General features: G+C 42.6%; 1 protein-coding gene across 1 annotated transcript in view; it reads left to right on the forward strand.

The window, feature by feature from the left end:
• Positions 1-13953, forward strand: part of LOC119941973 (triadin-like) — a 229505-nt gene that overhangs the window by 89414 nt on the left and 126138 nt on the right. The window contains exons 8-10 of the mRNA XM_038762560.1: positions 88-114; positions 2906-2947; positions 10572-10619. Coding sequence (XP_038618488.1) covers positions 88-114; positions 2906-2947; positions 10572-10619 — 117 coding nt within the window. The remainder of the gene's footprint in view (positions 1-87; positions 115-2905; positions 2948-10571; positions 10620-13953) is intronic.

The raw sequence follows: 13953 nt of genomic DNA on the forward strand, positions 1-13953 counted from the left end.
TCCACATGCTTACCCCATGCCAAGTGAAGTGTTTCCTTTTGCTTGTTGTAAACCTATTATTCTGTACTCTCTCCCTGTCTCCCACAGCCCAAAGTGAGAAACAAGCCAAAGCAAGTACGTCAAATAAAGGTTTTGCCCATAGCCGCAAAGCAGGAAGCCACTACTAGCATTTGGCATCTTGGGCAGAATGGATTAATGCTTGCATCCATTTTTTGCCTCTGCTGAGCAAACCTTTCTTTGTTATGAATGTTTGTGGGCTGGATTGACGCATGAAGCACTCATGCAGTACTTTTTGTGGGAATGGATTCTTGTTTATGCATTGTATTTAGAGTTGTCTTTTGCCACACAATTTCTTCATGCACCCCACCTCAATATGATCCTCACTCATGTATACATGTTGCCATTATTTATCCATGTATTTATTTATCAATCTAGGACTTCTCTAGTTGTCAATATTTGTATACTTGTCTCCCCTGTTAGAGCGTCTGATCCATATAGGCAGGAACTATTTCTCTTTATCTTTCTGTATTTCCCAAGCACTTAGCACAGTGCACCACACCTAGTGGGTAATCAATAAATAGTACTACTACTAATAATAGTAACAATAATTGGGGCATTTAAGCACTTACAGTGCCAAGAACTGTAGCAGATGCCATATAAGTGATTAGACACAACCTGCCATAGTCTTACAGGGCGCTCATTAACTAAGAGTGAGGAAGAACAAGTATATTGTACCCCTTTTACAGATAAAGTAACTGAGGTGCAGAGAAGTTAAATGACTTGCCCCAGATCACATAGACAAATGATGGAGCTAGGATTAGAACTAAAGTCTCCTCAGTCCCAAGCCTGTGAAATTTCCATTAGACCATGCTGCTTTTCAACTCTGTAGAATATATGCTCTCTAAAATAACTATTAATAATAATAATAATAATAATAATAATAATAGCATTTGTTAAGCACTTACTACGTGCAGAGCACTGTTCTAAGTGCTGGAGCACTATTACTACTGCTACTGCTGCTACTACTACTACTACTTGAATGACAGAGAGGAGAAGCAGTGTAGCTTAGTGGAAAGAGCCCAGGCTGGGGAGTCAGAGGTCATGGGTTCTAATTCTGCCTCTGCCACTTAGTAATAACAATAATGGTGGCATTATTAAGCACTTACTATGTGCAAAGCACTGTTCTAAGCACTGGGGAGGTTACAAGTTGATCAGGTTGTCCCACAGGTCGCTCACAGTCTTAATCCCCGTTTTACAGATGAGGTAACTGAGACACAGAGAAGTTAAGTGACTTGCCCAAGGTCACACAGCTGACAATTGGCAGAGCCGGGATTTGAACCCACGACCTCTGACTCCAAAGCCTGTGTGACTTTGGGCAAGTCACTTTACTTCTCTGGGCATCAGTTACCTCATCTGTAAAATGGGGATTAAGACTGTGAGCCCCCTGTGGGACAACCTGATCACCTTGTAACCTCCTCAGAGCTTAGAACAGTGCTTTGCACGTAGTAAGCGCTTAATAAATGCCATCATCATTATTATTATTATTCTCTGGGCCTCAGTTACCTCATTTTAAAAATGGGGTTTAAGACTCTGAGCCCCACGTGGGACAACCTGGCTACCTTGTATCTACCTCAGAGCTTAGAACAGTGCTTGGCACATAGTAAACACTTAACAAATACCATCAATATTACTGCTCAGGCTCCTATTATTGTTACTACCCCACTTCTACTACTTCTCCATTTCCCAAAAAACTACACTGCAGTGATCTGCTTAGTGCTCTATAGCATGTATATGATAGAGCAGTGGGTTGAGCATTCAGGCTCCCTAACTTTTGTCTCATGATCAGAGCACCTAACAGTTTTACTTTTCCAGGACTGCCCTCTTCACAACTCCCCAACCCTTCGTTAACCCTTGCACCTGTCTCTGTGTCATTTGGGTTTTATGTGCAGTCACCTCGCTTGTATTTTTGATATGGATGCTTATCCTATCTCCCCTGTTGGATAGTCAGTTATTGGCAGATCATTTGTAAGTCTTTCTCCTTCTTTATAACTCCACTCATCCCCTGACCCCAGTAATCTTCATGCGGCTTGCATTCAGTCAATAGCGTTGACTCTCTTGCTGGAACCTCATCAGTGGTTTCTTTGATCAAGTGAAATCTTGCTAATCCCTCTATTATTATCATGATTATTGTAGAGCTGTCTAACTTGTATCCATCGAGTAAACCCTCAGATTACAGAAAAATTCACTGAGGGCCAAAACATAGACAGGCACAAGAAATGCTAACAGCAGTAGTTGAAGTTCCTTTGCCCTAAGAATATAAGATCATAAATAGTGCTAATTCTGGGTCAGCCCCTAAACATCCAGGCCTGGATACTGAGGGTCTGACTGCAAGTGTGTACATGTGTGTGTGTGTGTACACACACACACACACACACATATATATATATATATATATATATGTAAGGTGTGTATATATATATATATATATATATACATATATATATATATATATATATGTATATATATATATATATATATACCTTATGCTAAGTAACAGCCCAGGAACAAGAAAGAGAAGAAACTTTTTCTTCATCATTGCTTAATAGCTCCCTTCCTGAACTTACCCTTGGTAAATAATCTTTCCCTCTGCTCCCTTCCCCTCCCACAAGGTGGATAATGTTGGTCTCTTTAGGAGAAAAGCCTCACGGAGGAATAAAATGAGGCCCACTCTTCATAGCTGCCTCCTCTTCCGCTTGCTCTGCCTTCTAGTGCCATTCGAGTTTTGTCCCCTGCACATCTTAATGCGGGCCAAACATAATGAGATGGGGTGGAATGGGGGTGGGGGAAAGGGAAGGCAGCTATTTCTGATCACCACGTCTCATTCCTCACGTATCTGTGTTTTCAGAGCCCGAAAGAACCAAAAGCGAAGCCTCCTCAACCAAGAAAGGTAAATTCTGTTGGAAAATAAGATGCCTTTTAGAAGTTTAATGATTTCTTAGTAGAGATTTCTGAAAAGATATTGGGAGGTATGTCTGGATTAGCTCCGTCTATGTCATTTAATACCTCAGTGGTTTAGGATAGAGTGTCATTGATTTCCTGACAGAATTTCCTTATTTGTTGGGTTACAGCTGAATGGGAGAGTTAAGGGAGAGAATGGTTGTTATTATATTTACATCCTGTTAGGCTGTGTTATTCCTGTTATTAATAACGGCATTTATTAATCTCTTACTTTGTGCCCTATCAGTGTACTAAGAACTAGAATGAGGCAAGAAGACTTTGACTAGGGGAAGAAGCACAGGGGCATTGAAATGCACACTCTGTGGCCCATATGGGCCTCACCATCTGTTGGGATGGGACAGATTTGGTGTTCCCACACTTGAGAAAAGGATAAGTCTTACACTTGAGAAAGGGATAAGTGGGGGAAATTGAATGTATATATGGATAGATAGGCTTCACTCTGGTCACGCAGGTAGGGATGGAATGAGGGGGGAGGCATTGGCCTGAAGGTACAATCAATCAATACATCATATATTTTGAACACACTGTGTGTACTAAGTGCTTGGGAGAGTGCAACACAGCAATATAACAGAGACATTCTCCTCCTTATAATACTAATGATTATATACCTGTGTTATCGTATCGTGTTTAAGGGTTTACTATCAGTCATATTCATTCAATCATATTTATTGAGTGCTAACTGTGTACAGAACACTATACTAAGCATTGGGAGAGTACAGTTCAACAATAAACAGACACATTCCCTACCCACAACACGCTTACAGTCTAGATGCATGGAGACAGACATTAATATAAATTAATAAATTACAGATATGTCCATAAGTGCTGTGGGGCAGGAACGAGGGAAGAATAAAAGGAGCAAGTCAGGGTGATGCAGAAGGGAGTGGGAGAAGAGGAAAGGGGTCTTAGTCAGGGAAGGTCTCTTGGAGGAGATGTGCCCTCAATAAGGCTTTGAAAGGCAACCACTGGAGTTTATTTTGAAGTGGTGAGATGTGCCCTGAACGTTTTTGAGGAAAGATGATCCAGGCAGCAGAGTGAAGTATGGACAGGAGTGGGGAGAGAGAGGAAGCTGGAAGGTCAACAAAGAGGTGGTTGCAGTAATCTAGGCGGGATAGAATTTTAGCAGTTTGGACAGTGAGGAAAGAGCAGATTTTAGTGATGTTGTGAATTGAATATGTGAGTTGAATGAGAGAGAGGAGTCAAGGATAACGCTAAGGTTATGGGCTTGTGAGACAGGAAGGATGGTGGTGCTGTCTACAGTGATGGGAAAGTCAGTGGGAGGACAAGGTTTGGGAGGGAAGATAAGGAGCTCTGTTTGGGACATGTTAAGTTTGAGGTGATGGGAGGACATCCAAGTAGAGATGTCTTGAGGACAAGAGGAGATGTGAGACTAGAGAGAGGGGGAGAGATCAGGGCTGGAGATGTAGACTTGGGTATCATCCACATAGAGGTGGTAGTTGAAGCCATAGGATTGAATGAGTTTTCCAAGGGAGTGGGTGTAGATGGAGAATAGAAGGGGACCCACAACTGAACCTTGAGGGTCTCCCACAGTTAAGGGATGGGAAGCAGAGGAGGAGCCCACCAAGGAGACTGAGAATGAACAGCCAGGAAGCTAAGAGGAGAATCAGGAGAGGACAGTGTCAGTGAAGCCAAGGCTGATTAATGTTTCAAGAAGGGAGTGGTCAATAGTGTCTAAGGCAGCTGAAAGATCGAGGAGAATTAGGATGGACTAGAGGCCATTGGATTTGGCAAGGAAGAGATCGTTAGTGACCTTTGAGAGAGCGGTTTCTATAGAGTGAAGAGGGCAGAAGACAGATTGGAGGAGGTCCAAGAGAGAATAGGAGGAGAGGAATTTGAGACAGTAGGTGAGGACAACTCACTCAAGGAGTTTGGAGAGGAACAGTAGAAGGAAAATGGGATGATAACTGGGGGGAACCATGGGGTCAAGGGAGGGTTTTTTTAGGATAGGGGAGAGATGGGCATGTTTGAAAGCAGAGGGGAAGAAGCGATTGGAGAGCAAGTAGTTGAAGATAGCTGCTAGGGAGGGAAGAATGGAGGGGGCAAGAGTACTGATAATGGGCAAAGTAACGGGGTCAGATGTGCAGGGGGACGGGGTAGATTTTGAGAAGAGGCAAGAGATCTCCTCTAGAGATACTGCTGGGAAGTATTTCTGAGCACTTACCGTGAGAAGAGCACTCTATTAAGCACTTGGGAGAATACAATATAGCACATTTGATAGACACATGCCCTGCCCAGTACTATGTGCCAAAACCTGTTCGAAGTGCTGGGGTAAATACACGATATTCAAGTTGGACACAGTTCCTGACCCACGTGGGGCTCCCAGGCTCAATCCCCATTGTACTGATAAGGTAACTGTGCCCCAGAGAAGTGAAGTGACTTCCCCAAGGTCACACAGTTGACATGTCAGAGCAAGAATTAGAACCTAAGTCTTCTGCCTCACAGGCCCACACTCTTTCCACTATTAATTCATTCATTCAATCGTATTTATTGAGTGCCTACTGTGTGCAGAGCACTGTACTAAGCGCTTGGGAAGTACAAGTTTGCAACATATAGAGACGGTCCCTACCCAACAGCGGGCTCACAGTCTAGAAGGGGGAGACAGACAACAAAACAAAACATATAAACCAAATAAAATAAATAGAATAAATATGTACAAGTAAAATAGAGTAATAAATATGTACAAACATATATACAGGGTGTGTGTGTGTGTGTGTGTGTGTGTGTGTGTGTGTGTGTGTGTGTAAATACACATACACACTTGCAGTCAGGCCCTCAGTATCCAGGCCTGGATGTTTAGGTGCTGACCCAGAAATAGCACTATTTATGATCTTATATTCTTAGGGCAAATCAAATAAATAGAATAAATATGTACAAGTAAAATAAATAGGGTAATAAATATGTACAAACATATATACATATACACAAGCCCATTGGCTTCTCAGTCTCCCGAAAGCACCAGTTGGGATGGGATTAATGCACAGGGGACTGACACTTCCCTGTCAAACTCAGTAGAGTGGTCCAGATTGATAAATAAGTCACTTCACTTCTCTGTGCCTCCATTCCCTCATCTGTAAAATGGGTGTTAAGACTGTGAGCCCCATGTGGGACAGGGACTGTGTCCAACCTGATTAACTTGTATCCTCCCCAGTGCTTAGTACAGTGTCTGGCATAGAATAAGCGCTTAACAAATACCATCATCATCATCATCATCATCATCATCATCAATCGTATTTATTGAGCACTTACTGTGTGCAGAGCACTGTACTAAGCGCTTGGGAAGTACAAATTGGCAACATATAGAGACAGTCCCTACCCAACAGTGGGCTCACAGTCTAAAAGGGGGAGACAGAGAACAAAACCAAACACACTAAAAAAATAAAATAAATAGAATAGATATGTACAAGTAAAATAAATAGAGTAATAAATATGTACAAACATATATACATATATACAGGTGGTGTGGGGAAGGGAAGGAGGTAAGATGGGGGAATGGAGAGGGGGACGAGGGGGAGAGGAAGGAAGGGGAGGAAGGAAGGAAGGAAGAGGAAAGAACAATAATAATAATAATAATTATTATTATTGTTATTATTGGGAGATGCTGTGGGGGTAGAACATCCCAGAGTAGGCCTGGGTGGAGACAGCCTCACTGGTTTGGAGTTTCTGGCAGGTTTGGGACTCAAAAAGTCATCCCAGAGTGGAAGGGCAGGCCAGTTCTTGAGCAGGGGGTGAAAATAAGAGTCCATTTTAGAAGGGTCCAGGGACATAGTTCTCCCCAAGATTCATTTATTCCAGCGTGTTTGTTGAGTGCTTACTGTGTGCAGAGCACTGTTCTAAGTGCTTGGGAGAGTACACTACAACAATAAGCAAACACATTGCCTGCCCACATGAGCTTACAGTCTAGCGGGATCAATCAATCATTCAATAATAATAATTAATGATTATAGTATTTGTTAAGTGCTTACTATATGCCAAGCACTGTTCTAAGCGCTATGGTAGATACAAGGTAATCATGTTGTCCCTCATGGGGCTCACAGTCCTAATCCCCATTTTACAGATGAGGCAACTGAGGCCCAGAGAAGTTAAGTGAGTTGCCCAAAGTCACACAGCTGACCAGTGGCAGAGCCGGGATTAAAACCCACCACCTCTGACTTCCATGCCCATGCTCTTTCCTCTAAGCCATGCTGCTTCTCAATCAATCAATACCATTTATTGAGAGCTCACCATGTGCTAAGCACTGTACTAAGTACTTGGGAAAATACAAAACAGTAGAGCTAGTAGAGGTGATCCCTTCCTTCATGGCACTTACAGTCTACAGCAGTGGTGTGGGCCTAACGGAAAATGTATCCTGGTCTAAGTAATTCAGAAGCAGCATGGCTCAGTGGATAGAGCACAGGCTTGGGAATCAGAGGTCATGGGTTCAAATCCCAGCTCCACTGCTTGACAGCTGTGTGACCTTGGGCAAGTCACTTAACTTCTCTGTGCTTGTTACCTCATCTGTAAAATGGGAATTAAGAATGTGAGCCCCACATGGGACAACCTGATTACCTTGTATCCTCCCCAGCACTTAGAACAGTCTTTTGCACATAGTAAGTGCTTAACAAATACCCAAATTATTATTATTATTATTTTAATGTCTGTCTCCCTGTCTGCTTTGTAAGCTCTTTGTGTGTAGGGATTGCACCTTCACAAGTGCAAACAGCACTCAATAAAAGCATTGATGGATTGATTGATTGATTGAGCTTGCCATCTGCAGAGATCCTTAGGGTCGCCCCTGAACTCCCTGCAGTCCTTCAACCAATCCGGCCTGCAAGAACCCCCCGATCCGAGGGCGATTTGGAATGGTCCTAACAAACTGAGTCCCCCTGGACTGAAATCTACTCCTAATAATAATGATAATTATGATGGTATTTGTTAAGTTCCTACTGTGTGCCAGTCACTCCACTAAGCACAGGTGTGGATACAAGAAAATCAAGTTAGACACAGTCCCTGTCCCACCTGGGGCTCACAGCCTCAATCCCCATTTTACAGATGAGGTAACTGAGGACCAGAGATGCAAAGTGACTTGTCCAAGGTCACACAGCAGACAAGTGGTAGAGGAGGATTAGAACACGGGCCCTCCCGACTGTACCATGCTGGTTCCCGTACCATGTTGACTCCCGTCCATTCGGGCCTAGGCTCAAACTGGTCTGGTCCCTAGGGGTTGGTCAAATGTTAAGGTTTCAGTCACCCACATATTCTCTAATTCTAATTTTCTTGTGATATTTGTTAAGTGCTTCCTCTGTGTTAAGCACTAAGTGCTGGACTAGATGTAAGTGAATTGGGTTGAACACAGTCCCTGTTCCTTATGAGGCTCGCAGTCAAAGTAGGAGGGAGAAAAGAAGAACTGAGGCACAGAAATTAAATGACTTGCCCAAGGTCACACAACAAACATTTGGCAGAGCTGAGATTAGAACCTAGGCTGTCTGACTCCCTCGGATTTTTTCCACGAGGCCATACTGCTTCTTCCATCCCAAAGATAATTTACTGTGGTATTCAAGCCCTTACTATCAGGCCCCGTACTAAGCTCTGGGGTGGACGCAAGCAAATTGGGTTGGACACGGTCCCTGCCCCACGTGAGGCTCATAGTCTCGATCCCCATTTTACAGATGAGGTAACTGAGGTGCAGAGATTGGCTTGATTCACTGCCCAATGTCAAACAGCAGACAAGAGGCAAAGGTGGGATTAGAACCCATGACCTTCTGATTCCCAGGCCCATGCTCTATCCACTACATCATGCTGCTTCTCTACCCTCTCTTCCTCTCCTTCACGGGGCCTTGAACCTTTCTCCTACACAACACTTTTTATCTTCAGTGGTTCAAATGAGAAGTCTTGATATGGTTTCCCTGGACTGGAGGTGCAGGGAGCATTTTCTCCCACTCAAGACTGTAAACTCAGTGTGATCAGGGAATGGGTCTATATTAACTCTTTTATATTACACTCTCCCAAGTGCTTAATACAGTCCTCTGCATACAGTAAGAGCTTAGTAAACTTTTTGGAGAAATAACGTGGTTTACTGGATAGAGTATGGGCCTGGGAATCTGAAGGACCTGGTTTCTAATCCCACCTCCTTCCCATGTCTGCTGTGTGACTTTGGGCAAGTCACTTCACTTCTCTAGGCCTCAGTTACCACATCTGTAAAATGGGGATTAAGAGTGTGAGCCCTGTGTGGGCCGGGGACTGTGTCCAACCCGATTAACTTGTATCTCCCCCAGTGATTAGAACAGTGCTTGGCATATGGTAAGAGCTTAACAAGCACCATATAAAAAAAAATATCATTGACCGATGGATTAATCCAGTTCTACTCCCTGAGCATCATGAAAATTCCACTAAAAATGTCATAGGCACAAAGTATTTAACTTTGTCTTCTTGGCTATTTTCCACGAAACTTTAGATCGTTGATTGAGTGACATGGGTCTTCATTTTTCCCCCATTTAATTGGACTCCCCTCAAGGGTGGAGATCCAGACCTGCAATCTTGTGTCTGTTCCCCGAATGCACAGTACAGTGCACACTGTCAGTGTACAATCAATATTTTGCACATCGAAAAGGACCTTTTAAATTACTCAGTTCAGTCCAGACACTTCAGGAATACCGCTGACAGGCTAGCTGATTGGTGATGTCCATGCCACTTTTCATTGCCTCAGTAACAGGGTGATTGCTTCTCCTATTTAAATGAAGCAAAGGTCAAATGTGCATCTTAAAGTCGAGGCCCAGTCTGCCCAGTTGCTAAAGCTGTGTTGAGTACGAGAACCTGACGTTTTAAAAGCATTAAACAGCTTTAGTCACAGTCTCGGATGTCGGTCAATTAATCATCCTCTTGTCACGGGAAACGGTTTTAGCCTTTTTGTCAAAGCAGGGTTCGAGTCGAAGTTGAATGATGCATTAAAGAAGGAAATGAAATTGAAATAGCTGCACGGCCTAGTCGCTAGAACATGGACCCGAGAGTCCAAAGGACCTAGGTTCTATTCCCAGCTCCACAACTTGTCTGTGGATGACCTTGGAAATTCACTTCACTTCTCTGAGCCTCAGTTACCTCATCTGTAAAATGGGGGTTAATTGAGCCTCATGTGGGACAGGGACTGTGTCCAATCTGGTTAATTTGTATTCATTCATTCATTCAATCGTATTTATTGAGCGCTAACTGTGTATAGAGCACTGTACTAAGCACTTGGGAAATACAAGTTGGCAACATATATCTACCCTAGCACTTAGTACATAGCAATCGCTTAACAAATACCATTTAAAAAAAATACAGGTTAAGGATGAGGCTGAGGATCCCCCATTTTTGTTTTTTTTTTCCTCTTCAGGCAGAAATTTGTCCATTTGGCTTAGTTTGAGGTAGATCTCAGCATGAACTATTTCTGGTTCTGGAAAAGCTTGGGGATTACTTGCTTCTGGGAAGATGTCGGCATTTAATTAGTCGTGAAGCCTTTTGTCTACGGGAACCGCCATACAGGCCGAATGGCTTATTTAAAGCTTATCTTTGTTTTGCAGCCATCCCTGCCAAGAAGGAAGAAAAAACATCAAAGCCTGTGGAGCCAGGTAAAAACAAATGAAGCGGGGTGACATTATCTGCTTTAGAGACACAGCTGTGTGCGGAGGAAACACTGGATTCAGACAGGCAGAAGATCTATTGCTCTATTAGAGACCAGGGCTGGTCTCTGCAGCATCCCTGAGCCAGAGAAAACTGCCATCAGCAACCTGGGCTCGTCTCTCATTAATGGAACGAAAACCTTTCCGAAGTTCAGATTGGGGAAACCGTACGTGATACAGGGCTTCATTTCCTCCAAGCATAGAACTCACAGCCCTACTGAGTTTCGGAAAATCCAACGTTAGCTCACGTCCAGGTAGATATCTATTCTCTGGGGATCATGGTCCAACTACTTAAACGTATTAGTTCACCACCTCGACTAATTGATTGGTTCTATGCTGAAGGGCAAATATATCACTGGCTGTCACCCATAGCAAATTGTATATATTGATTAGTAAAGCTTGGACAGTTTTGCAGAAAAGTTAAAAGAAAGGAGGAACCCAAGAAAGTTTTTTGATTTTGTGTTGATTTAAAGAAATCTCCACCCTGGTTGCTCAGCCACCTCCTCTGGATGGTCAAAGGGAAATTATGGACCTCTATAAAATGAACCAGGGAGTGTGATTGACTCTGCTTTCTACTGTTCCTTTAATCTAGAGTTCAAAAGGCTTGGTGGATTGATTTTGTGACAACATAATTTTTTGAATAATTGCCTGCTCTTAGTGGTTAGCGCAAAATGGCAACGTTTTTGTCATTTGCTATTTGCCTTGATTATTCTAAACTCCCCAAATCTCCATCCAAATTAGCTGTCCATGTTAAGAGCTTGAGTTTTTAAAAAATAAACCATGCTTTCCCTCTCCTCCTCCCTATCCTTCTTAAAGACTCTCCTTAGTTCTTCCTGATCTTCCTCTTATCCTCTTTTCTTGAACCACCCCCTTCTTGCCTCTTCCCCTTTTCTGTCTTACTCTCATTATGGTTTTCCATTTTTCCCACTCCCAGTTCTGCTTCTCTCCTCTATCACTCTTGTTTTTCCTTTCATTCCTTAAATCTTCCCGCCTCCGATCCCCCACTTTTTTTTTTCTTCTGTTCAAGAATGGGGCTACAGAGTAGCTAGGGAATCACATTAGACATAGTTCGACAATGGGTTAAATCACAAAGGTCAGAAATAGAAATGGATCAGGCCCTCTATCCCTTCCTCCTCTGTCCACTCTCCCACCATCCTCAACCTCTCACAGCAAGTTTGTCCCTGGAGGTCATTTACCGGTGTGGACAAACAGATTGATTTTTTTAAGGCATAAGCTACCCAACTACCCTTTCGTTAAGAGTAGTGGACCATCTAGATGGGGTTTGTCTATGTTATTCTTTTAGTAATTGAAAATATGTCTCCCAGTTTTCTCCTGGACAATATCCAGCAGGAGGTAAAACAGGTTTCCTGAGCTTCTTTTCAACTCAGATAGGATTCCTTGATTTGACCTAGCACTTTTATTCCTCTGAACTCCATTTCAGCTCTCTAAGATTGTGGAGATGCCAACTGTATTGTTAGCAAAGCACTGTTAATACATTTGAAATATTAGCTTTTAAAAGAGATCCATTTAGAGATATAAATAACCAAAAATGCTTGAAGAAATCCATATGGCAGGGAATTGGAACTTAAATTGTTTATAGCCTTCATCTTCCATATTGTTTACATCACTATTTATACCACAAGGCTGCTAAGGCCTATTTGGAGCTGTGAACTTTATCCTTCAGCTCATTTTACAAATATACTTATTAAGAAGTCCTTCTGTATGCTAGACCACTTTTCTGAGCAAATTGGTTACAGTTTTCCTCAGAGGCTCTTCTTTCCCTCATAGTGATTTTGTTCTCATAGGTTTCAGCAAAGCAAAGCATAATAGTGTAATTGCCTCACGTTTTGCACAGTAATCCAAGCAGATAGGGTAAGGGATTGTAGATATCGTGAATAATATAACAAAACCAGCCCAAAACACTGGGACAGTCTGATTCATCCTAGCCCTGTATCTTACCCGATGGGCTATCCATTTTTCTAAGGATGAACTCCTTCAAATGGTGATATTCTACCTGGGAGTTTTAGTTAAGACTGTGATGTGGTTTTTGTGAAACATCTGGATAGTGATCAAACTACAGATCTTGTCCCAGAATTCTGCTTTAGGCTGAAAGCTACCATAGTTGCCTTTCTTATGGTCATTTAAATTCTGAAGTTGTGCTGTACCTCTCGCCATTCAGGTCAGGAAAAGTATTTCTCTGTTACCTTCTATTCAGTCTTAGTATTTTCCCAGAACTATCTTATGATGCAGTCAAGTCCCGTGTATGATCAGGAGTAATTTGACTAAAACTTTAGGCTTTTAGGTGCTTGGTTAGCAGTTTTGACTTTTGGAGTGGTTTCAGTGTGACTTTCAGAGTGTGCATCAGGATTTAAATTTGATTTTGATTTTGCTAACACAGATCTGTGCGGGTCAAAGTGTTTCCAAATGGAACAATATTTCATTTTGTCTGTTTTAGTTTTCTCCATCTCCACATCCTTTGTCTTTCCAGCCCTGGAGAGAGGGATAAAGATAAGGCAGAGGGGCTCCAGACAGGGTGTTGCCCATGATGATCCATCAGGAGGATTTTAGATGGGAGACTTTGCTATGTCTAATCCACTGACTGAAATGTTCAGTCTGATCGGTCTCCATTGGCAATAACCAAATGCTTAGGCCTTTGCCACCATGTTAGATGGAGAAGCAGCATGGCGTAGTGGATAAAGCAGGGTCCTGGGAGCCAGAAGGTCATGGGTTCTAGTCTTTGCTCCGCCACTTGTCTGTTTTGTGACCTTGGGGAAGTCACTGCGCTTCTCTGTGCCTCTTACCTCATCTGTAAAATGGGTATTTAGACTGTTAGCTCCATGTGGGACATGGGCTGTGTCCAACCTGATTTGCTTGTACCCACCCCAGTCTTAGTACAGTGCCTGGCACATAATAAGTGCTTAACAAATACCATTATCATCATCATCATTATTAGTAGTAGTATTGTTCATTCCCCAACATTTGTTCCTCAGGGTGAACAAACAGCCTAAAAAAAAAATCATTGGTTTCAGCTTCAAATAATTCCTCTAGGGTTCTAGTGAATTCCCCCAAATCCAAAGTTCATTCATTCAATTGCATTTATTGAGTGCTTACGGAGTGCAGAGCACTGTACTTAGTGCTTGGATGACAAGTAGAGTCAGGTGGAGTGGGTGGATATCTATTGACTAAATTTGGCCTGATATGGATCATTCTGAAATGTATTAATACAAGGACTACCGACAGGGAATCTTCCCAAATGCGATGAAATGAAACAAAGTCATTAGCA

The sequence above is a fragment of the Tachyglossus aculeatus genome, chromosome 2, assembly GCF_015852505.1.
Source record: "Tachyglossus aculeatus isolate mTacAcu1 chromosome 2, mTacAcu1.pri, whole genome shotgun sequence".
Classification (NCBI taxonomy): domain Eukaryota; kingdom Metazoa; phylum Chordata; class Mammalia; order Monotremata; family Tachyglossidae; genus Tachyglossus; species Tachyglossus aculeatus.